General features: G+C 41.1%; 1 protein-coding gene across 5 annotated transcripts in view; it reads left to right on the plus strand.

The window, feature by feature from the left end:
- Window positions 1-25,490, plus strand: part of PDE10A (phosphodiesterase 10A) — a 269,479-nt gene that overhangs the window by 120,052 nt on the left and 123,937 nt on the right. Inside the window, exon 1 of one of the 5 annotated variants that reach the window (XM_060753708.2) lies at window positions 12,620-13,738. The exons of the other annotated variants lie outside the window; for them this stretch is intronic. Within the exon in view, the coding sequence (XP_060609691.1) occupies window positions 13,660-13,738 (79 nt within the window). The 5' untranslated portion in view covers window positions 12,620-13,659. Of the gene's footprint in view, window positions 1-12,619; window positions 13,739-25,490 lie in introns of those variants that run through there. 5 annotated transcript variants of the gene reach the window in all.

The following is a 25,490-nucleotide window of genomic DNA, read 5'->3' on the forward strand; positions in this document are numbered from 1 at the left end:
TCTGAGCAACAGTGTCTCAGAACCTTGAAGTATTGAGAAAAGCTACCTCACAGCATATGTTGAGTGCTAACAAAAATTACTGCAGAAAAAAGGCTAGGTTTTATTAGTGCAACTCACTCAAGGATGACTCTGAGTCATGTTGCTGTAGTAGAACCATTCCTCGTCAGATTTTTTCTCTCCCTCCTGCATACAGGAATCAAAATGGCTGCTGAAGGTTTTGCTTTGTAGCTATGTGCAAGGTAAAATGATCCCCATTATTTTCTCCTTCACCCCTGCTCCCTTGTATTGCAGAAAGAAAGACATTGAAAACATCCAGATCTAGAATTTCTGTATTAGTTGGACTGTCTTCCCTTTGGTAATTTTGCTCCTTCTCTTGCTACTCCTTCTCTTGCAACCTGAACTCCTAAACTTCTAAATACTTAATTGACATTTTAAGTAACTGGAATGCTAGAAGTTTGGGGGCTGAAGAAAAAATTCACGGAGGAGGGGGTAGTATACAATTTTTATTTCAGAAGAAGCAGTCGCATTTTGCACTTTCTGTTCTACATCTGGTTCCTGCTGTGACGTTTTTAGTCAGGCCATCACAACAGCTATTACAATGCCTGAAAACACAATCATGGAGGAGGGAGTGCAAATTACTTCCCCCTTTCCATTATTTTGATTGAATCAGCCTTTGCTCTGGACATTTTGCAAGCACAGTATCTACTTGTAAATGCCTTCCGTGTGTCCGCTGTAACTTACTCTTTAATAAAATGCTCATAGGACAGATAGTATGTAGCCTTAGTTATTCCTGGAAAGGTTCAATCTCAGTAGCAGCGCTCAATATTTTGTTTGCTTGTTCATTGGTTTCCTATTGCAGCTTTTCTATACAGGAGTGTTTGTGATTTGGTTTGGTCAAATCATGCCACCTGGGGCTCAATCTCCCCTTGCCTATAGGGTCCAGGGAAGTTAACTAGATGTACATTTCTGTGGATATTTTTAGATGAGTCTTCTATTGTACTACTTCCTTGCCTCAAACACACAATTTTATGGTGGTTTCAGAGTTGTCGTGTTTCAGTGGCAGTCCTTGTATGTCTGCTACAACCTCTGCTGTGTATTTTCTTACCTGCATATTAAAAATAAATCCATTAAAAATGGAAAGACAGAATGTTTTGCATGATGCCTGTCTGGCATAAATGACTACTTGTATACATATTTTGTAAAAGTTTTGTATCATTGCAAACACCACTGATGACAAGGAGATGGCACACATTTAACTTCAAGTTACCTGTTTATTTGCAGTGACCTTGGGGACTTTGTTGTGTGTTCCTATGCAAAAATTACTCAGAGGTGGTCTGTCATTGTCCCCCCCCCCCCGCCCCCCCCCCCCTGAAATATAAACTACAATATCTGGCTTTTCTTTATGGCCCTCAGACTAAGAATTGATCAGGGCTTACCCTGTTTAGCTTTCAAAATCAAATGGTGTCTGGTGCCTTCAGGGTGTTTAAGCCTTGACAAGCAACTTATTTAGGATGAATTTTCTCTGAAGATACTGCTTTTATGTAGAAGACTATCTGCACATCATGTGTACATTGTCACATGTGGTTTCAACACATTTCATTTCTATCCTGTGACAGCATTTATTACCTACCAAGTAATAATTCAAGGACTAATCTGATATTTAGTCCTTGAATCCTCCAATTCAAGGACTAAATATCAGATGGATCCTTTGATGGATCCTTTGAAGAAATAAACTTTAAATTTTATTATTCATCAAAAATTCTTTCAGTAAATCCTGGTGCTGTGTAGGGAATGGGAGAAGAGGGAAGGAAGAGGGTGATTTTGTAATAGAACAAGACCAAATCCATATCTTTTAAAATGTTGATTTTTCTCACAGAAGCCGGTTTTGTTTGTTATCAGACACTGACTATACCAATAAAGCAGAGATGAATTGTTCTCAAACAATATTTTTCCACTGGGGAAAATCAGGAATAAGGAATAAATTAGAAGGTAAGGAACACATTTTTCTAGCACGTATCTATTTCTAGTGCCGTGGTCTGCTTTTCTGTAGAGGCAGCAAGAATGTACAGATAAGTTGTAGGTATTGCAAGTGTATTAAATAAATATTTCAACATCTTTCAAAAAAAGCAAATTATCTGAAAAAATAATATTGAAAATAATATTCAGCCTTGTAAGTGGTGAGTGACATTTTTGGTCAGGCAAAATAATGGCTATTCAACCCTTACTTGAAATCTTGGCTTTGCTTCTTTGTGCTATGGATAGAATACAGCAGCAAAAACAAAAATGACTGCAGGAACACAATGCTGACAGAATTCTAGAGAACTGGTAGCTTTGTCTAGTGTTGGAATTCTTCCCATGCTGTTGGGTAATAAAGAGTGGCATTGGTACAGCACTACTTCTTAAACTGTGGAAGTTGGGCAAGTTTCCCCCCGCAATGTGCCCATAACTTTTGTGTGCCCATTAACTTTTTTCTTTCTTTCCTAGAAGCTCTCCAGGGACTGGTAATAGATGGTCAAGGATCACAATTTTGAGTAATATGGTGTAGAGAATATGCAACAGGTAGGGTTTCCATCTTCAAAAGGACCAGTAGTAGGCCTTGTTGAGAGGCAGGAAATGTGTTTTGATGGTAGGAAATAAGAAGTGAAAAATCCCCAAGTGTCTGAAACTGCAGGCAGAGAGAAGGAATGTGGGTATAATGTAAACCCAGCTCCAAATACTCATAAAGGACTCCTTGATGAAATTGAAATTAAGATTAAAGACATTTGGGGAAACAGATCCTTTGTGTGTGATTGTTTTTCTTTATCAGAGCTATTTCTTATTAAAGGCAAGGGAATGGAAAAGGCCTATTTTGTGGAATTGGGACAGGGCTCTCCAGACATAGTTTATATGCCATACCAGCATGACTTCCTTTGAGATTATTTTTATTTGTTTGTAGAATATGTACCTTACTGTATGTACACTACAGTAAGGTGTGCAAATTCCGAGTTGCAGTGAGTTATGTTACTTCAGAATGCAGATTTTTGTGTGTGTGTCTGGAGTGATGAGAAATTGCAGGTCATTGCAGGAACAAAAGCACTATAAAAGTACAGAGTGATGAACCCTTCTAGAGAATTCCTCACTTGTCCAGAACAAGTCTGGGTACATATCCTGATGGAGTAAAAGAGGGATTGTTGCACTGCATAAGCAAATGCCTGCTACTTGTGAAACATTGGAACGCACCCACGATGTATCGTTTCTGAAGAATCTTTCCCAGCATACCTTATACTGCAAAAAATAATCATACACCAAGATGCAGTGAAAGATAATTGCGACAGCTTGCAAAACTGCTTTCAAACCTGTCAAACTGCAAAAGTTGAGGAGGTTCTTATGGGATGGTATTTCTGTGTTTTTATACAAAATTAAGGAAGTGGTTATATAATGAAAATTCATGTAGATAAGTCTCCGAAAGTTGAGAAAGAAAAGAATGGGGAAGACATGCATCCTGCTATATGGTAATTATAAACATCATGTATTGTGTAGTCCTCTAAACAAGAATACACTTTATTATTTGCATAAAAATGTGGTGATGGATGTGAAGCAGAGATAGAGAAGTAATAGTGTTCTTGAATATTTAGGTTTATATATAGAGTCCTTGCTGGCACAGCAGGTTAACCACTGAGCTTCTGAACTTGTTGATGGAAAGGTCAGCAGTTTGAATCCAGGGAGGGGGTGAGTTCCCACTGTTAGCATCAGCTTCTGCCAACCTAGCAGTTCAAAAGCATGCAAATGTGAGTCGATCAATAGGTACCGCTCCAGAAGGAAAGTAATGGCATCAATGACGGCTCTTCATTTTAGAAATGGAGATGAGTACCACTCCCAGAGCTGGACATGACTAGACTGAATGTTGAGGGGAAACCTTTACCTTTTACAGTGTAGAACTATAGTGTTGACAGTAGACACCACTTTAATTTTGCCTCATTAAAATATCACTGATTAAAATATCAGTGAGGTGTGTAATGGGTAAATTAGCCTCCCCATTCTGCTTTGGATTACAAATCCCACTATTCCCAACTAGCAGAGATTAGATTTATTCACAGGGAGGTATTTTATGCTTTCGTTATGCTTTATGTGAAATTATTATAAATACTAAAATATATAAGGACAGCTTCTTTGAAAAAGAATTTGAAAAAAATTGGTTTCTCATTCTTTGAAAAAGAATGAGAAACCAAAAATGATGGTAAGTTGTAGTGAATATTTCTGGTGTTCCCAATTAAGAATGGTCAGTAGTTTTCAGTGTTTTGTTGTATTTACCATCACATCAAGCCCCAAGTAGTTTGCACATTGGAAGTGCGAAAGCATAGAGAACTAGAGTCCAGATCAAAGTTTAACTTTCTAGCAGATGGGTGTTGTAGATTACATTAGCTCTGCTCTGAGAATTTATTGTATTATTTGACAGACACATTTGCTTCTGAGTGTTTTACCTGTGACTGAATCACTTAGTGCCTTTCTCACATGTGAAAGTAGCTGCCAGGTATTTAGTTTAGATCAGTGCAAGAGTGTAGCATTGTGTTGCAGAAGACAGTGGATTCTTAAAGAGAATATCTCTCTAGAAATCTCTAGGTCCTCCAACACAACTCTAGGTATGCGGAAATGAGAAGTCAGCTAATTTAATGCCATTCAGTCATATGGTTTCAGGCAATCCCTATCCAGCTGAGAACATGACTATGGGGAATCATACAGTACTTGAGTAAGCAAGGTCTTTTTGCCTGAACCCCCAAACCTACCAAAAATGTCATTCATCCATGTTCTACTTGATGGTAAAATGGACCTTCTCCTACTGCAAATGATATTCGATAAAAGATTGGGGGAAAGTTACAATCGTGGCAATATTCCTTGGGTCTGGAAGAAAGGTGGCATACTAATTCAAAAGGTTAAAGAATTAAACAAACTTATGCTTGAAGTGCAGCCAACAGTTCTGCAGCTTTCGTGGCAATATTGTCACAATTGAAGCTAAGAAATGATTATGAATATGTAACAGGGACCTATATTTTCTCATCTGTAATTATAACCTCTAATTTTTCCTTAGTCTTAGTTGTAACATTGCTCCTAGAATTGTAACTTTCTCAATTTACTTTTGTTGGTGATTGTAGTATGAGTGACTGTTTCTATCAGAATTGGGGTCAGGCCAAGAGAAGACGTTTGTTAAATATACTTAATTAATTACCTGATGTAGAATACTGACCAATATTAATAGTTACATAAACTGTTAGACAAGCCTGTTAGACAAGCCCATTTTACATGGCTTTGCTTATTCACAATGCCACTTATTCACTCAGGCCCTTTCCATACAGCTGTATAAAATCTGCTTTGAACTGAGTTATATGGCTGTGTGGACTCAGATAATCCAATTCAAAGCAGAAATTGTGGATTATCTGCCTTGCTATTCTGGGTTATATGGCTGTGTGGAAAGGCCCCAAGAGACTACTGTACAATCTAAACCATCTTTTTGTATCTCCATCATATGTTGCACTGAAAATAATAGGGTTCACTATTATTCATGAGTTCATGCATCTAAACAGTCTGCAAATGTATCTACCAAGGATATTAAAAGGCATACAAAAAGTTTAAATCCACGGATAACTGCAAATTAAACTTCACAACTTAAAATTGACTGGCCAAACCTACATTATTACCTGGAGTGGTTTGATCTTCTCATGGTCCAAGGCACTCCCAGAATTTTCCTCTAGCGCCACAGTTCACATCCTACTAATCTTACAATAATTCATGTTCAGTGAAAGTACTGTTCTGTAAAAATTAAATAGGATGTTATCTAATTAACCTGTCGTACTGATGGAATGGTGTGCATTATTTCCATCAATAAGATAGTGAGGTGAGACAATCCCTCAGCTTCTGCCATCTCTCATCCCCCAAAAATCTGCAACAGAGGTTCTGAGGAGAGCATTGGGAGGAGGGGAATATCCCACTCTTTCAGTGGAAATTTGATTCCATAAAGTTAGATTTCACTCATAACTCATGAATGCAAACCTAAAAATGCAGATTCATATTTCACCATCTAGTTCCATATCCATTGGAGTCCCTCCAACAAAGAACCCTGCTCCTGTTTATTTGCTTTAAAATAATTATGTAATGGTTTTACTCTAATTCATATAGCCCTGGGTGGTGCAATGGGTTAAACCCTTGTGCTGGCAAGAATGAAGACCAACATGTCAAAGGTTCAAATCCGGGGAGAGCGCAGATGAGCTCCCTCTGTCAGCTCCAGCTCCCCGTGCAGGGACATGAGAGAAGCCTCCCACAAGGATGTTAAAACATCAAAACATCCTGGCATCTCCCGGGCAACGTCCTTGCAGATGGCCAATTCTCTCACACCAGAAGTGACTTGCAGTTTCTCAAGTTGCTCCTGACATGAAAAAAACAAAAAGCAAAAACCTCTAATTCATGATCTCAAGCCTAAAGGAAAAGAGGTACTGCATGTTTATTATCATGAATTTCAAGCATACCTCTTTAAAATACACAATGCATAGTAAATGTGATAAGAAACTGCACCAAGTGTAAAACAGGTGAAATTTGAAGTGAATGGTGTAAAGTTTAAATAACTGGTACTGTATGTTGTTATATAACAAATGAGGATGTGTTTTACTTATCTCGTATTCCAATTCCATGGATGATTTTAAGAGGACTAGCTACCAAGCACAAAGATGCTTCCTTTCCTTCTACTGGTTATGTATCATGAATTTTACATAACTGATGGCATAAAACATGCAGAATGTAAGAACAATGCATAAAATTGACACCCCAGAGTTAGGCTACTATTTAATTGATCAGGTACTTGCTGACATAAAGCACAGCTGGTCAAACAGTAAATCTAGTCATATCCTTAATACTTCTTAAAGCTTAACTTCTTCTAGATTTTGCTACTCTGGCTGTTGAACATTTTTTAAAGAAAATTAAGAGTTATTTTCGTAGTGGTTATAAGTATGGATGCAAACTCTTAAAAATATACCAGTAATTTTTCTGTGGCTGTTTTGGTACTGTAATCCAAGACAAGGAGTGGAAGAAAGGTAATTCAGAGAACAAATACCACTGTAACATCATACTATATACCAGTGGTTCCCAACCTTTTTTTGACCAGGGACCACTCTCTAACATTAGTACTAAAAGGGTTACAAATCAGTTTTTGGTCAACTTTAGATTCAGTTTGGTTATTTGGGGTGGGGGGGGAGGGGTGCTGATTCAGAAAATTGCATTGGACAAACCACATCAGGTCTAGTTTCTGATATAGAACATATGCCATCCAGTAGTCACCATCTGCTCACCCACAGAAAACCATATTTAATAAGCCTTGGCACTATAAGAGGGTTTCACAAGACCCGCCACTCTCATTGCAATGGTGAGGCTGCAGACCATAGTTTAGTACTTGTGGACCACTGGTGGTCCACAGACCACAGGCTGGGAACCACTGCTATATACTGTCTTGGGTGGTATCACCCATTTGGACCCTATTTCTTTGTCACTGATTGACATGGAAATTGGTGCATCTCTGTGTAGCTTATTGGTATCATTAAAATGTTTATCTAGAATTAGCCAAAATTGCTATTAAACCATTGAGAAAATCTGTAAAAAAAAAAAAAAAAAACCTCTGAAGAACCAAAGCCAGGTAATAAGTGCTACAGAATTTAGTTGAGCATTCTTTTAGTCTGAATGCAAAGTTTAGAACATGGTAAGTTATGTGATTTCCCTGCAGGGGCTTGGACTGGATGGTCCACAAAGTCTTTTCCAACACTATGATACTATAAGTAAAATACAAGCCTGAGCAAAATGTTCATAATTTGTTTTGGTATTATCATTTTTATTCTTTTGTTTCCATTTCTTTTGCATGAAGATTTTTGTTCTAGTTATAAAGCATTCCAAGAACTGAGAATGCATTGTTACAGAAAGAGAGTGCATTCCCCATATAAGAAACCTAACGATTAATTCGAATGTACATGATTGATTAACTTGAGTGAATGCTTTGATTTTAGGACAAAAAGGAAAACTTGAAACATATAATTTCATGTTACAAATACATTCTACACACGAACTAACTGAAAATAGAACAACAAAGAAATAAGGTAAAATAATTAAGCTGAATTATGTACCAACAGTGAATTGGAGACTTTATAATTTGTGTTCTTGGAATGCATTTCTTTATTATTTATTATTTTTAGTATTTATATACTGCTTTTCTCACTCCTAGGGGGACTCAAAGCGGTTTACACATAGATAATTGCAAAAATTCAATGCCTTACAACTACACTAGTAAAACCACACATTAGACATAAATCATATTAAAAAACAGTACATCACCAAATATCAAACAGCTATTAAAACCATAAAACAATCTCAGTCGAGTTGCCGTTCCAGTCCTTGTCCATTTCTGGAATTTGCAGCTCAAGAATGTATTGATCATGCTGCAAACCAAAGCAAATCAAATGTTCTCCCTAAAAATAAAGGTGGTAAAATAAGAAGCAATCAATGGACTGCTTTACAACTGGAACTAAACAGTATTATCAAAGAAATATGCTTTTTACCAAATGAATATAACTGTTTGGAAGAATGAGACTTGTACAGAAGACCAAATAACTTGCAAACTGCATTGTATAAACAGGTGCTATACATAAATAAATGTTATACAATACAGATATTCAGATATTCATTACTCCAATGCCAGTCTTTGATATTGGTATCAGATATGTAAAACAAGGCTATTTACCAACATTTTCAGAATGCAATGAGATGCAGCTTATTACAGTCTCTGTGATAAAAAAATGAATATGTACAAGATGCAAAAGGCAAGGACACATTGGTAAGAATACCAATATTAGAGCAATGTATACAGCAGATCATTACTGGAACCTAAAGTTTTCCCTGTCTCTGCTACAAAACAAGATTGGCACTAAACAGATGAGAAATCAGAAGCAAAGGTTTGGTTTGATTTGTCATCTACCTCAACACACTAGATAATGACTTCACTTTAAATCCGGTTGCTGTCTCCTGCAGAATTTTGGGGCTTGTAGTTTAGGGGGGAGTCTTTAACAGCTTCACTAAACTACAAACCCCAGAATTCTGCAGTAGGAAGAAACCGGATTGAAAGTCGATTCATTCTCTAGTGTGATGAATGGTTTCATTTGGTATTGTTTACTATTGACATGTGAAAGGATTCTTTAAAGAAGGCTGCTTGTTTGTCCAGGTTATCGACGCCAGGTTATCCAATCCGCCGCCAGTCTCTCCCAGAGGAATCCGGGGATTTGGGGGGGAAAGTCCCAGTTGACTCTGAAGGAAGGAAAAGCAAACTTCGTTGCAAAGGAAACTCGAAGGAGGCGGCATCTCTCGCAAGCCCTCCTCCCCGCACATTTGGAGATAACGCATCCCTTGATGGAGCCATCCAAGGAAAGGGTTCAAAATATTGGCAAACGACCTTGGAAAAGGCAATGGGAGGACAAGCGATCGCATCACAGGCAACGGCTTTCTACTCCAATGGCCATCCATCCAAAGAAGAACTTAAGATTTCCTCATCACATTAGAGAATGAACCCACTTTAAATCCGGTTTCTGCCTCCTGCGGAATTCTGGGGTTTGTAGTTTAAGGAGGCGCCTTTAAGAGCATCCCTAAACTACAAATCCCGGAATTCTGCAGGAGGCAGAAACCGGATTTAAAGTGGATTCATTCTCTAGTGTGATGAGATCCTAGCATAACCATACAGATCGGAAGGCACTGGGGTTTTGTGTGTGTATTACCTGTCCGCTGCCACGCGTTGCTGTGTGCCAGTCTGGTGAGCTGGAGAATAAAGTAATGAGAAGGTGTTGGTTTCTAATATATGTAATTTCTTGATGCTTGTGGGTAAACAGTAGTTCCTCTTGTTTCTTGGTCAGTGTTGATGGAGAGATTGTGTGGTTTGCCTACTCTGGAACATGCAACATATAATTGCCCTTCTTTAGGGGTCCCTTTCAAATCTATGGTACTACAAATCTATGATTATATATATATATATATATATATATATATATATTCATAGATTTGTAGTATATATGGCTGGATGGCTGCCAGGAGGGCTTTGATTACGTTTTCTTTCTTGAAGGGAGTTGGACTGGATGGCTTCAAGTATTTTCTGTTGGTCATGGGGGTTCTGTGTGGGAAGTATGCCCAATTCTGTCATTGGTTCAGAGTGCTCTTTGATCGTTGGTGAACTATAAATCCCGGTAACTTAAACTCCCAAATATCAGGGTCTATTTTCCCCAAACTCTATCTGTGTTCATATTTGGGCATATGGAATATTCATGCCAAGTTTGGTCCAGATCCAACATTGTTTGAGTCCACAGTGCTCTCTGGATCTATTTGAACTACAACTCTCAAACTCATAGTCAATGCCCACCAAACCCTTCTAGTGTTTTCTAGTCCTGTGTGCCACGTTTGGTTCAATTCAATCGTTGGTGGAGGTCAGAATGCTCTTACATTGTAGGTTAACTATAAATCCCAGCAACTACAACTCCCAAATGACAAAATCAATTTTTGAGTGATGGTCACTCATTGGGTTGTTAGGCGTATTCTGTCCAAATTTGGTGTCAATTCGTCAAGTGGTTTCTGAGTTATGTTAATCCTACAAACGAACATTACATTTTTATTTATAGAAGAAGAAGAAGATATATGTACACAAAACCCGCAAAAGCCAACGTTTGTTTCTTCACAGCCAGCCAAGGCTCAACGTGAGGAAGTGGCACTTTTCCATTTCCAACCAGGGAGAGCCAGGGACGCAAGTGGACATGGTTTGGACCGGAAAGTACATGCTTCGGGTCGCCAGCAGTCCCCAAAGACACACACTAACAATCAGAAGGCCTCCGTCGCTTAAAAAGGCCTCAAAGTTATCACATCCTGTCTGATCTTGGATCATAAGCAGCCTCAGGTTTGGCGAATCCTTGGATGGGAGACCGCCCATGAAGACCAGCTACTTTAGGCTCTCCTTCAGAGGAAGGGACTGGCCAAAGCATCTCTTGAGTGTGGTAGAGACTCCTTTGGAAGCTTTTAAACAGAGGCTGGATGGCCATCTGTCGGGGGTGCTTTGAATGCAATTTCCTTGCTTCTTGGCCGAATGGGGTTGGACTGGCTGGCCCATGAGGTCTCTTCCAACTCTATGATTCTTTGCCTAAGCAAACGCTCGGAAATCCCTGTAGGGCGACTGGAAGGCACATATGTATATTTATTTTATGTTTAAGGGCTCTTTTCTTTTTGCGTGAATTGCAAATGCTTTTGTTGCATGTCGAACAAAGCCGGAACAGTCTCCTCCTCCCGGGAGGGTTTTGCCCTGGGTTCGGGGTCTCAGGAGCCGAGCCAACTCCTGGGCGGCTGCGTTGCTGGCAGCCAATGGGGGCGGGAAGCACACCTGCCCTGCCCGCGCGCGCCAGGAGAGTCACGCGGACTCGCGGCTCCTTCTGATTGGCTGCCCTGAAGCCCGGCAGGCGCGCGGAGGTGCGAGAAGCGCGCTGCTCTCGTTCCCGCCTTTTCCCTCTCTCCTTTCCTCTTGGGGGTTGGGCAGGGCTTTGGAGGAAAGACCGCCTGAGTAGATCAGGCTTGGGGAGGTGTTAGCTGGCCCTGACTTATTCTTGTTTGGAATCCCCTCCCCTTTTTAGTGTTGCTCTTTATTTCCTGTGCAGTTTCAAAGTCTGGCTGGTTGCTGCCTAGGGGGATCCTTTGTTGGGAGGTGTTAGCTGGCCTTGACTTATTATTGTCTGGAATTCTCCAAGTTTTGAGCGTTGCTCTTTATTTACTGTTTCGATTTTAGATTTTTTTTTTAAAAAAACCGATATCCAAATTTTGTTTAATTTTCACAGTTTCCTCCTTTCTGTTGAAATGGTCCACATGCTTGTATAGCTGAATCTACCCTGCAGTATAATTCAGCTTCAGAATGTGTGGCTCAACTGCATTGATGTGGATTATAGGGCAGTGTAGATGCAGCCTAGCTAGGAGTCTGCGCACTGACTATAGAATGTAGTGTAGATGGGGGGTCGTACTCGAACTGTTTGTTTTAGGTTTTATTGCAGCGAGAAAGGCGGGATAGACATGAAATATGATACAAAAGCCAGGCTGGAAGAGCTTTCCGTGTGGAGAACCCGAGCGTTTGGAACGAGCGGAACAATGGCTTCAAACTACAAGAGAGGAGATTCCACCTGAACATGAGGAAGAACTTCCTGACTGTGAGAGCTGTTCAGCAGTGGAACTCTCTGCCCCAAAGTGTGGTGGAGGCTCCTTCTTTGAAAGCTTTTAAACAGAGGCTGGATGGCCATCTGTAGGGGGTGCTTTGAATGCAATTTTCCTGCTTCTTGGCAGGGAGTTGTCCTGGATGGACCTTGATGTCTCTTCCAACTTTATGAACAAACTTGGGCCAAAGCTTGAAGAAGTGAGTGAGCCCCTTTCCTCACCCCCAGGCCGCCTCCTGCATTTTCGGGGTTCCAGAGGGACTGGAGGGACTGGGGACCCCCTCTTTTTTCCTTCTCTCTTTCCTTCCCTCCTCCAGGGCCCGGGGCGGAGGAGGCGGGCCGGAGGAGGCGTGTCTGAGGCGGGCTAAGCCCCACCAGTGGGCGGTGTCCTCCCTCCGGAGGCCCAGGCGGTGGGTCGGGAAGCCGCGCTCCGTTCTTTCCATGCCCGCGAGCGCCGCTTGGACGGGCAGAGAAAGATTTGCGTGGCCGAGGAGGACGGTCCCAAGGCGGGGAGGCCACGGAGCCGGCCCTTTGCCGCCAAGCAAGGAGGAGGAGAAGAAGAAGAAGAAGCCCCGGGACAAAACCAGGCTGCGGAAAGAGGACCAAAGTTGGGAGGCGTGAGGCGGGGAGAAGGGGAATTGGCTCCACTCCCACCAGAGCCGCCTCGCCTTGCCTCGCCGTGGCTCGGGCCAACCAAAGTCCTGCGGAAAGGCAGAGAGAGAGAGATTAGCTTGCCTCCAGGCCGGCCTGCCTGCCCCCCCTCCGCTTCCCTCTCTCGCTTCAGGGCGAGCAGGGAGGGGAAAGCCCGGCCTTGGCCCTCCACTCCCCTGAGTGAGGCAAGGAGGGCAAGCGATGATGGGGCTCCTGGCTCTGTAGAGCGGCCGCCTCGGCTCCGGCGCGGCTGAAGACTCTCTTGCAGGCGCATTGTTCCCAGCCCCGCAGCAGCTCCCCCCTTCCCTTCCCCTTCCCCTCTCCATCTTCCTTCCCTCCTTTGACTTCTTCTTGCCGTCGCCTCCTCGCCTTCCCTCCTCTCCCCCCTGAGAAGAGAGAGAGAGAGAGAGAGGAGCCGAGCATCAGCCAGAGATGCTGGAACATCAGCAGAAGCGGGAGCAACTCCCTTGATCCTCTCTTGCGGCAGCAGCAGCAGCAGCAGCAGCCACAGCAGCAACGCGAGGCGACTTTCCCGGCTTCTTCCATCCTCGCCCGGCTCTTTCCCCTCTGGCTTCGGGTCCTGCCGGTTTCAGGAGCCCAGAGAAGGCGGAGGGAAGGCAGAGCAGCCCCTCGTCGCCAGAGGCGGAGGCAGAAGAAGAAGAAGGAGAAGCAGGAGCAGCGGGATTTTGGGGCGGTGGCAGAAGCAACAACAAAGAAGCGCCTCTCCCTCCGCGCCCCTGCCTCCCCTCTCCCCTCGGCTCCCCTCGCGTTAGGGCCAGACATGGAAGATGGGTCTTCCTCTTCCTCTTCTTCTTCGGCCAGCTGCTTTCGGCGCTTCACCCAGTGTTTCCTAAGCACAAGTAGGTGGTGGGTTTCACCTTCGGGGGTTTCGAAAGGAAAGGGAGAGGGCGGAGGCAGGAAGAAGAAGACTTGGCACAGGGGATTGTTGAAGGCTTTCGTGGCCGGAATCACTGGGTTTCTGCGAGTTTCCCGGCTGTATGGCCATGTCCCAAAAACATTCTCTCCTGACGTTTCGCCTGCATCTTTGGCAGGCATCCTCAGAGGTTTTAAGGGGTTGTTGTATGTTTTCTGGGCTGTATGCCCATTTCCCTCCTGACATTTCGTCTGCATCTCTGGCAGGCATCCTCAGAGGTTGTGAGGGGTTGTTTGTGTTTTCTGGGCTGAATGCCCATGTTCCAGAAGCATTCTCTCCCGACGTTTTGCCTGCATCTATGGCAGGCATCCTCAGAGGTTTTGAGGGGTATTTGTGTGTTTTCTGGGCTGTATGCCCATTTCTCTCCCTGACATTTCGCCTGCATCTATGGCAGGCTTCCTCAGAGGTTGTGAGGGATTGTTGTGAGTTTTTCGGGCTGTCTGGTCATGTTCCAGAAGCATTCTCTTCTAACGTTTTGCCTGCATCTATGGCAGGCATGCTCAGAGGTTGTGAAGATGACTGGCATAGATGCAGGAGAAACGTCAGGAGATAATGCTTCTGGAACATGGCCATACAGCCTGGAAAACTTTGCGTAGGGTGTTTTGTCCTGTGAAACTCTGATTTTAGGCATGAAGGACAACCGTCCTCAGTTTCAGGGGTGTGTAGATACCCAAACAAATGCACACGAATGGCCTGGAACAACAAAGAAGGAGCACTTGTTACTTCTTGAAGAGCAGGGTGAGGAAATGATGGCTTGGCATGGTAGGAAGGTGAGCTTGGAAGTGCTGGAAGAAGTGAAGGTGGGACGACCCCTTCTCTTGGAGACTTTCTATACATACCAGGCTGGGATGGCAACAATCGCTTTAAGAGGGAGATGGTCTGCTTTAGAAGAAGATGTGGGCCCAGGATGTGATCTTTTGGACCTGCCACTGTTGCCTTGGATGCGCACGAAGTGCCACAATAGGTTAAGGCAGTGGTTCTCAACCTGTGGGTCCCCAAATGTTTTGGCCTTCAACTCTCAGAAATCCTAACAGCTGGTAAACTGGCTGGGATTTCTCAGAGTTGTAGTCCAAAATATCTGGGGACCCACAGGTTGAGGACCACTAGGTTAAGGGTTTTATTGGTAGAAAACGAAGACAAGAGAGATGCCACCTGGAAATAGGGCGTTGGAAAAAAAGAAAGCTGATCATGCCTCAGATATGGTTGTCTTTTCTTGCCTTCCGCTACCAATGTTTTGGCTGCTCCTTTCTTCTATTTCCAGCTTTATTTCAAAGGAGCACCTAACAAGTTGGAGAGTCTGAGTCAGGTATGGGCAAACCTGGGCCCTCCAGGTGTTTTGGATTTCAACTCCCACAATTCCTAACAGCCTCAGGCCCCGTCCTTCACTTAAGCGGCTGAGGGGGAAAAGGAAGGAGCCTGAGGCTGTTAGGCATTGTGGGAGTTGAAGCCCAAAACACCTGGAGGGAGGGCCCAAGTTTGCCCGTGACTGCTCTGAGACATAGAAGAAATAACTTGTCAAAGTAAGCAAAATAATTTCAACCAAACCAGGAATGTTATCAAAAATACCCCACATCACAAAACTGTAATACACATTAAATTTATCAAAAGAAAAAGTTTTGGCTGTCAAAAAATTAAGGAAGAGCCACGAAAATTATATAAATTTTGCATGCAAGAAATGGCAAGAAAAGAGAATTATTGGGTTGCTGTGAGTTTTCTGGGCTGTATGGTCATGTTCCAGAAGCATTCTCTTCTGATGTTTTGCCCACATCTGTGGCATGCATCCTCATAGGTTGTGAGGTCTGTGGGAAACTAGGCAAGTGAGGTTTATATATTTGTGGAATAATATCCAGAGTTGGAGAAAGAACTCTTGTCTGTTTGAGGCAGGTGTGAATGTTGCAATTGGCTACCTTGATTAGTATTGAATGGCCTTGCAGCATCAAAGCCTGGCTGCTTTCTACCTGGGAGAATCTTTTGTTAGGAGGTGTTAGCTGGCCCAGATTTTTTCATGCCTGGAATTCCCATTTTTTGAGTGTTGCTCTTTTATTTACTGTCCAAATTTTTAACACTGGTAGCCAGATTTTGTTGATTTTATGTGGATTTCAGTGGCTTCTCTGACATGGTAGTTGTTAGAATGGTCCAGAATTTCTGTGTTATCAAATAATATGCTGTGTCCAGGTTCATTCATCAGGTGCTCTGCTATGACTGCCTTCTCTTGTTGAATTAGTCTGCAGTGTCCTTTACTGAACTGATTCCCCTAAGCAGGAAGCAGCCAGTCTTTGAAGCTGCAAGGCCATTCAATGCTAATCAAAGTGGCCGATTGCAACATTCACACCTGCCTCAAGCAGACAAGAGTTCTTTCTCCCACCCAGAACATTCCACAGATAAATAAACCCCACTTGCCTAATTTCACATAAATGTGGGAGCAACATCAGGAGAGAATGCTTTTGGAACATGGCCATACAACCCAGAAAACTCACAGCAACCCAGTGATTCCAGTCATAAAAGCCTTTGACAATACAAAGATAATTATTTTTGACATAACCAGTGACAGTGAGATGGCTGTATCTAAAAATTCTGTTCAGGTTTGTCAAAGAAATTGAAGTCAGCACCTTAATTCAGGCCAAGCCCCCAATCTGAGCAGTGGGGAAAATGGCACATATGTATTTAGCGCAGAATAATTCACTCATATTTGTCCACTCACACTGGTAAAAATGTATGTAAGTTTCTACTATGGTTGTTTATGCTTCTGACTCAGCTGGTGATTTTGAACAATTTTTATAGTTGTAAACAGTGGCAGTGGTCGCTCCTTTTTTGGTGGCATAGTTAATCCATTCCAGTATTTAGTCTCAGTTTTTAAACCCTATACACAAGAGTTATTACAGATCAAGCCAGAATGAATGAGTGATGTGGAAACAGTGAATAAATCATCTTAATGACTGGCCATTCTCAAAGTATTATAAATGACTCATTTATTAGATTTATCTACTGCAGTATATATCCAAATAGTCAAGTTATAGAAAACCTATCATCATCTTCATACTTTTTAACTGGTAACTCTTACACATGCATTTGAAGTGGTGTTAATCAATAGAAAAATGAATTTTGTTGTGAGATTTTAGGCCTTGTATATACAGGCAGTTCTGTAAATATTTGCATATTTAAGTACTTTAGGAAAAAAGCTAAGAGTCAGCATGGTTTAGTGGTTTGATCAGTGTACTAGATTCTGGAGACCAGCCTTCAAATACCTGCTCAGCTATGAAAATCCTTGGGGTACCTTCAGCAAGTCGCAATGTTTCAGCTCCAAAGAAAGGCAATGACAAATCTAATTTGTTGTGTGTCCCGCTCCCAAACAAAACCTATCATAGTTTCACCTTAAGGTTCCAATACATCAGAAGTGACCTGAAAACACATAAAACTATAAATAAATTATGCTGCTATATAAATTTGTTGTGAAAGTACCATAGGAGATGATTAAAAATAGTGGGTTGCTGTGAGTTTTCTGGGCTGTATGGCCATCTTCCAGAAGCATTCTGTCCTGACGTTTTGCCCACATCTATGGCAGGCATCCTCAGAGGTTGTGAGGTCTGTTGTAAACTAGTCAAATGGGATTTATATATGTGTTGAATGTCCAGTGTGGAAGAAAGATGTCTTGTCTGCTTGGGGCAAGTGTGAACGTTGCAATTGGCCACCTTGATTAGCATTGTGGAAAGTATTTGATGTGACATGATGTAGTAACTAGAGCAACATGCTTATGAAAGGTTATATGGTCATAGTTCAGAAAGTCAGTTTTCTGCATTTTATATTTCATGCTTCTCCCCACCTCAAAGAAAATGTTGGAAATGACTTCCATGCATTAAAGCAATATAAAATATTTAAAATCCCCATTGGACTAAGATAGACGATCTCAGATGATGTGTGCTCCAGGACTGGATTGCCACAGAATGAAAAGGTTCTTGGAAGAATATGGGATTGCTTTTTAAACACTGCTTTTCTCATGTAGGAAAAAAGCCACTGAAAAACAGCAGTGGTTGGCAGCCTTATTTTCATGGCACTTCTTTTGTAGCTATTCCACAAGGACTGAAAGAACCATGACGCTGTTGTTGCTGTTGCTGTTGTTGTTTTTGTTGTCTGCTTTCAAGTATTTTCTGTCTTACGGCAACACTAAGGGATTTTCTTGGCAATGTTTCTTCAGAGGTGTTTGCTTTTGCCTTTGTGTTAAGCCAAGAATATGCAACTTGTCCAAGATCACACAGCAAGTTTTGATGGCCAAGCAAGGGACTTGAACTCTGATCTCAAGAGTCCTAGGGCCCTTCCACAGAACCCCACATCCCAGGATATCAAGGCAGAAAATCCCACAATATCTGCTTTGAACTGAGTCCACATCTGAGTCCACACTCAATGTGGGATTTTCTGCCTTGATATTCTGGGATATAGGGTTCTATGGAAGGACCCTTAGTCTAGTACTCAGTACACTATACCTGTGGTTCCCAAACTTTGGCCCTCCAGTTGTTTTGGACTTCAACTTCCTGGGCCCTTCCACACAGCCCTATATCCCAGGTTTCAAGGCAGAAAATTCCGTAATATCTCCTTTGAACAGGGTTATCTGAGTCCACACTCAGATAATGTAAGATTTTCGGCCATGATATTCTGGAGTATAGGGCTGTGTGGAAGGGCCCTGGGCTATCTGAATCCACACTCAGATAATGTGGGATTTTCTGCCTTGATATTCTGGGAAATAGGGCTGTGTGTAAGGGCCCTAAGTCTTTACATTAATCTTTTTTTGTTTCAGTTGCCCCCCTTTTGAATTGGTGAAACCTTGTAGTCAGTATATGCTATCAAGTTCTGGGAAAACCCTAACTTTTATTACTTATGACTTCATCATCATTGTACTTGAAGCAGTTTTTCATGTGTTGTTGATGTGTGTAGTAAAATGTAGTAAGGGTTTTTCTTTTTTGGTCATGTCAGGAGCGACTTGAGAAACTGCAAGTCACTTCTGGTATGAGATAATTGGTCGTATGCAAGGATGTTGCCCAGGGGATGCCCAGATGTTTTGATGTGTTACCATCCTTGTGGGAGGCTTCTCTCATGTCCCCACATGAGGAGCTGGAGCTGATAGAGGGAGCTCATCCACGCTTTCCCTGGACTCGAACCTGCGATCGGTCTTCAGTCCTTCCAGCACAGGGGTTTAACCCACTGCGCCACCGAGGGCTTCATGTGGTAGTAAGGGTGGGAAAACTGAATTGAATCAAAAGTACTTTAGCACAGTGCTACTCAGAATTTTGGTCCACAAACCATTGTCTAGTGTTCTGTCATGAATTTTTACTGTGTGAAATAATAGTATGGCACAGATGGGGGGAAATTGCCACATCAGCTTGCTCAAAACTGTAGGAGACTCCATTTAAGAGCTTGTGACAAAGTCAACAGATAATGGCCCCCTCCACACAGCTGTATAAAATCCACATTGAACTGGATTATATGGCAGTGTGGACTCAGATAATCCAGTTCAAAACAGATATTGTGGGTTATCTGCCTTGCTATTCTGGCTGTGAGGAAGGGACCAAGATTGTGGCTCCTTGCTCATGTGTGGCTAAACAACATTTAGCTAAAGTATATGAGGTATCGGGTTAAGATGTAAAAAGCATGTGTCAAAAAACCTGATTCAGCCTGAAAAATGTGCACCTTTGCAATGCTGTACATCCCTGCAGTCATGCAAAACATGTGCTTTCCTTCCCTCCCCCCTGTGTAGACTGCTCCAGTACAGGTGTCCTTTTAAAAAGCCCAAAACAGCTGATCTGACTGTCAAATGGACACACAGTTGGTTCAAAGGAAGCACAAATGGAGAGCAATTAGAACTCTGTAAAACTCTTTATTTTACACTTTATAATCTTGAACAGTAGTTGAATTAAGAATTGGTGAAAAGAGAGATTTGGCAGAAGTTTTTTTTAAAAAATCCCTCGATTATGCACTGGACCTCATATGCGAATCTGCTTGTGTTTATGTTAAGATTAGACTTGTGCAGAATTTCAGGCTAAAATTGTCTTGATTATAATACTTGGTTATTTCTCTGTATTCCATAGTAATATGAACTGTTGCTTACTTGTTTCCATGACAGCACATTGTCATGGTAAGTTTGACTTTCTAGTGGGTATCACCTTGTTGAAGACTTCTTGCTATTCTCCATCTCGTCTTCCAAGCTCTGCCTTTAGTTGAAAGAATTCTGCCCATATTGCTCTGAAGTTGTGTATGTATGTGTGTCAGAAGCGACTTGAGAAACTGCAAGTTGTTTCTGTTGTGAGAGAAGTGAACTAGAACTTCCTTCTTGTTAGGTTAGTGCAGGCAGTGTGTACTTGTACTTGCTAAGTAGAAGAATGTGATTTTTGGAGAACGGTGGACCATGTTAATATTCCAAATTTGATAAAAATTATCACACAAACATTTTAGATTGGTGCAATATATTGAGCATGCTACAATGAAATAATGTAAGGAAGATGTGCAATTCTAATCAATTTATTCCAATCTATTACAATTTATGCTGCCCAGAGAACTAGATGGGTTTATATTATGGAGCAGTTTCAAATGCCCTGCCCATGTCTGATCCTTGTAAGGGGTGCATGCAGAAATAAAAATTAAGTGCAAATGGGATAGTATAACTGCCCTCCAATTAGTTGCTTCACTTGGAAAGATTCCCAAAACATGTAAATCTCAAAACAAAAGCACTTGGACCATAATGGCCCTTATTTTGGACCATCAAACTCTGTAGGCTACCTGAACTGTGTATGCCATCAAGTAATTCTACCAGTCTTCATGGCTTGGTTTCTGTTAAGATTAAGTTTTTAACTCCCTAACTTAACACAGGTGTGAGGAATGGTCAGGAAATATGGGCTGATGGTTGGGAGAGATAATCCCACAATGCTTGAAGGGCAACTGCTTCCTGTTTCTACATTAGTTTGAAGCATAATATTTGTGTAAAATTATGAATAGCCCATTAATAGAGTTGTATTTTTTATTCAGACCTTTTCTTGGTCATGCTCCTTACAGAATGACTGAAAATGAGAGGTGTAATCTCTTGGGATAATACAGTTTTATTATTATATTTCAGCAAGGTGACCTAATAACATTGATAGATATGCGAGATGGGAAAAGGCGTTTGGTGTGATATTGCAAGATAGGGCCAGCATGGCAACTACTCTGTTGTCTTTAGCTACTATCCTAGAACAAAGGACTAATGAGAGGGCATGGGAACAGCTTGCAATTCAATGTGCTAGGAAGGAAATTTCACAGATATTAACTGTGAATAGAAAGGGTGATTTAATATGAGTTTATGCAACATAGGGACAACCTATAGTGGGAACATTCAGGAGAATGGGCATATCTGCTTTCAACTCTGAATGTATCTCTATGCATTTGGGCAGTAAGCAGGACAAGAAATGAACACGGATTATGTGCAACTGTTATTTGATACTCAGATGGACTGGACCATGCTTCTAGATTGTGTGATTTTAATGTTTATATTGATGTGTTTTTAATCCCATGTTTTAATGTAGTTACGTTTTATGATTTAATTGATAGCTTTATTTTTCTGTTGTTTTTATGTTAGGTTTTCATGTTTTGTAAAGCATTGCCATAAATATGTTGAAACTGCTTTGAGCCCCCCCCTGATGAGAAAAGCTATATATAAAATAAATAAATAAACTCACCTGTCAATTTATGGTGATCCCATGCATTTCATTGTTTTCTTAGGTAAGGTGTTCTTGCCATTTCCTTCCTAAGAAATAAAGCCCATAGCACACCTAGTGTGTGTTGGTGCTATCCCATCCACATACTCACTAGGACTGATTCTGCTTAACTTCCAAAATCAAATGGGATCACATGGGGCTTTTAGGCTCTAAAGGAAATATTGTTGTGTACATCCTCTGCTCATCTTCTGAAAATTAACTCTGTGCATTAAAGCTTCAATAACATAAACAACAAAAGGTATGTTATGTTTTTTCAGGTAAAGATTAAGGTGATTCAACATTTGATTCCTGCAGTAGTTTACCAGTTGTTTTTGGGAAACCCTCAAGTAGGCCACCAATGCAATAGGCAACCTCTGTTGTGTCCTAAAAATCGAGAAACTATTTCAGTAACTGAAGGTACAGGTTGAGTAATCCTTATACAAACTGCTTAGGACCAGAAATATTTTGAATTTTGATTTTTCTCCCCAGATTTTGGAATACTTGTATACACATAAAGAGAAATCGTGAAGATAGGATCTATGTTTAGACGGGGAATTAATTTATTTTTAATATACATCTTATTCATATAGCCTGAAGTAATTTTCATCATTTTTGCAACCCCTGAAAAGCATGCATAGGATCAGACTGTAAGGTTCTTAGGCATAATTTACCAATTGTATTTGTATAGAAATGCCTTGGGTTTCAGATAAATAATAATTTTCTCTGAGTGATTTATTTTAACATTGAAAAAAGAAACAGTATTTAGTGGTTTAATCATGAGTACCAAAAAGCATTTTTTCATAAATCTACCAGTGTTTTTATAATTTTCTGATATATTAACATTTTATGTTGATTTCAGAATATCTGTCTGAAAAAATAAGTATAATTTAGTCTTTTATACTCCCTCTGCTGGACACTGCTCAGCAAACAATTCAGCACTGTCCTGTCCTTTAAATTCATCTGATATCCTGGCATCAGGCCTGTAGCTAGGATTTTGATTCCGGGGGGGGGGGGGGGTGAGTTTGATGGGGGGGGGGTGAGTTTGATGGGGGGGGGGGCTGAGTATCTACCCTAGCAAATCTTTTGTATCGTTATCCCAATACCCCCATGCACATGGGATATATTGAGCATTGTGATCAGATCATGATATGAATAAACGTAACAGTTTTAATAATGTACCAATAAGGCCTGAGAATTTTTTTGGGGGGGGGGGGGACAGCCCCCCCCCCCCAGCTACATGCCTGCCTGGCATATATCCTGATATCCCCCATATAAAATATAGGTACTATTTCCAAACAGTAAAGATATATATATATATATTTCCAGCAGAGCCACGTACTTGGACCAGCAGAACTAAAAGTAGATTTCAATGATGGCAATTCATTTCCTTCAGATGTGCCTCTCATTTGAGCAAAAGAGCTTCTTACAAAAAGTGCACAAGCTGTTTTGTGGACTTTTTTGTGTTTATAACATTCTTTTGTCTTAAAGAATTGATCAGAGGTATATTTTACATAACCTTGGTTCTGAGCTCAACTTTGCAATTCATCCTTAAGAGATGGGTCTGAGGAGCTGGCTTTGGCTTGTGTGCATCTTTTCATGTATGTTATTACTTTATCTCTCTGGTGGTAAATAAGGGCTCATTTGTTTGGCTTAGTGTTTTTCCAGTTGCTAAATGTGCTAGTTAACACTGATGACTACAATCTTTTTTGTTGTTGTTGTTGGTAATATTGAGTTTTGTTCACTTTCATAATTCCGAACTGCTTTGTAATTTTTATTGTAAATGCAAAAAAAGCATAATGCACTATTACTAGAGAAGGCATAACATATGTTGCATATGCATGAAACATATAATGCAGCTTGAAACCATCTCAAGGTTGGCATGTCCACAAAATCTACACCCCCAATTCACACTGCAGCACGCATTAAGCTAGAGATATCATGTTTTAAAAAATCATTAGAAAGTCCAGAATAAGCAAAAAAAATCTGTTGCAGTTGACCAGAGTATATCCCATTCAGGGCTCCAATCCAAGTCCAAAAAAATGTGGAGTGCTTGTCAGGACACCTCTAGCGCTGACACACTTTACAATATCCTGAAGCACAGCTGGCTTGATGGTAAACAAGCATCCTCTGGGTGAGGAAACCACATCACTTCCTTGGGGAGTCCTGCTTTTAACTCCTTTGTTTTTATTTCTTGTGCTCTGTTATGATCTAGTACTGATCCTGAATGGGCATGGTGATACAAATCATCGTATCTCAGTGGACTGGGTAAGGAAAAAAAAATTCCTGAATTTGGTTTGAATCCACATTCCCTCTCAAACCATTTTATAGGAGGTTTGTGTAGCGAAACCAGTTTGCTTTAATCCACTTCCAAACTCGATTATAGTGTATGCATAGATGGAGTCTAGGGTTACTTGATGCAGAGTTATTGGGTAGTAAGTTTACCATACCTCACTGATTGATGTGATGCTCCAGGAGCTTCAATACAAGTTTGAAAACTTTTAGAGGACTATTTCCAGAATCCTCCTACCAGCACGGGTACAAGTCTTTCTGTCTGTGGGATTTTAGGGATTGCAATATAAGGAAGTTACTTTTCCAACCTCTGATCTTAATTATGGTTGTTATCCCACATTTTGAAGGAAGGTGCTTGTCTATTGTTTTCGGAAATAATTGAGGAAATATTTTTGATGCCCTCCTCCACCAGAAGAGCTTTGGGAACACTATTCACCTTTAATTCAATTTATTTTGATCTTTGATTTTGTTTCGTGTGTTAATTACACATTTTAATCAATATTGATGAAAGTCACCTTGACCCCATTCCTGGGAGAAAGCAGGATATCAGTTACATAAATAATAATCCTTCACAAGTACCATTCTGAGAGAAAGATGGGTTTTAAATCCAATAAATAAATAAAGAATAAATGCATATGTTCTAGTCCCATTGATGAAGCTACGTTTTTCTTACCCAACACTTTTAACTAAACAGCTAGTATAAATGAAATCATGTTATTCCACAAAGGACAAATGGAAACCTTCACAGTTGCTTGAATGGCAGGATATGCACAGAAAAACAAATATTTACAAGTCAAAGTGAAACCTCCCACATATTTCCCTTTAACGAATGTCAACAGTCAGTCTGACCTGGATAAAGATATTGGACTGTATCCAGCATCAGAGAAACAAACTTTCATCAGCACAACTTCTCTCTCTTCTGAGACTTTTCTGGGCACATAATTCTCTTCTTGACAATCTCCCAATCTCCCAGTGCACAATGGTGAGATGGAATTAATTTTGGATAAACATCATTATGTCTAATCTACATCATCCCTTCTGCATGAGATGCTATTGCTGACCTAGAACATGAGCAAAGAATGCATGTCCCTCATTTTGCTCAACTACAAATCCTGACATTCCTGACCACTTACAGCCAGTGGTGAAGGATAACCTTTTGGCAAGTTGTGGGCAACACATTTTCCTCTCTTGACCTAGGTTTTTTCCTTATTTAATGTTTTAAAATTTTCCATGAAATATTTTTATAATCAGACTACTGCTTTACAATTAGCTGATTCTCTGAGAGAAAAAGGAGAAATCCCCAGTTAAAAGTCTGGGTACCATTCTCAGGGGCAGGCAGGGGAAAGCAGCACAAGCAGCAGGAATGCCAGTAGCGCAACACTGGGGAACAGTGAGTGTATGGGCGAGAAAATGGAGGGAACAAGGCAGAAGTAGCAGTAAAAGCAGTGACTGGATGTGCAAGTAAGCAAGTAGGGGAGGGAAAGAGGTAGAAGCTGAAGAATATAATAATAATAATAATAATAATAATAATAATAATAATACTTACTTACTTAGGCGATCCCTCGTTGGACGAGTAAGATGGTCTTCCATTATGGATTTCCTTGTGGGTCCGTATGTGGCTGTGGAGCCCTGTTCTTGCTCTGCATCTTCTTCCGCAGTGAGGGCATTGGTTTC

The sequence above is a fragment of the Anolis sagrei genome, chromosome 1 (genome assembly GCF_037176765.1).
Source record: "Anolis sagrei isolate rAnoSag1 chromosome 1, rAnoSag1.mat, whole genome shotgun sequence".
In the NCBI taxonomy this organism is placed as follows: domain Eukaryota; kingdom Metazoa; phylum Chordata; class Lepidosauria; order Squamata; family Dactyloidae; genus Anolis; species Anolis sagrei.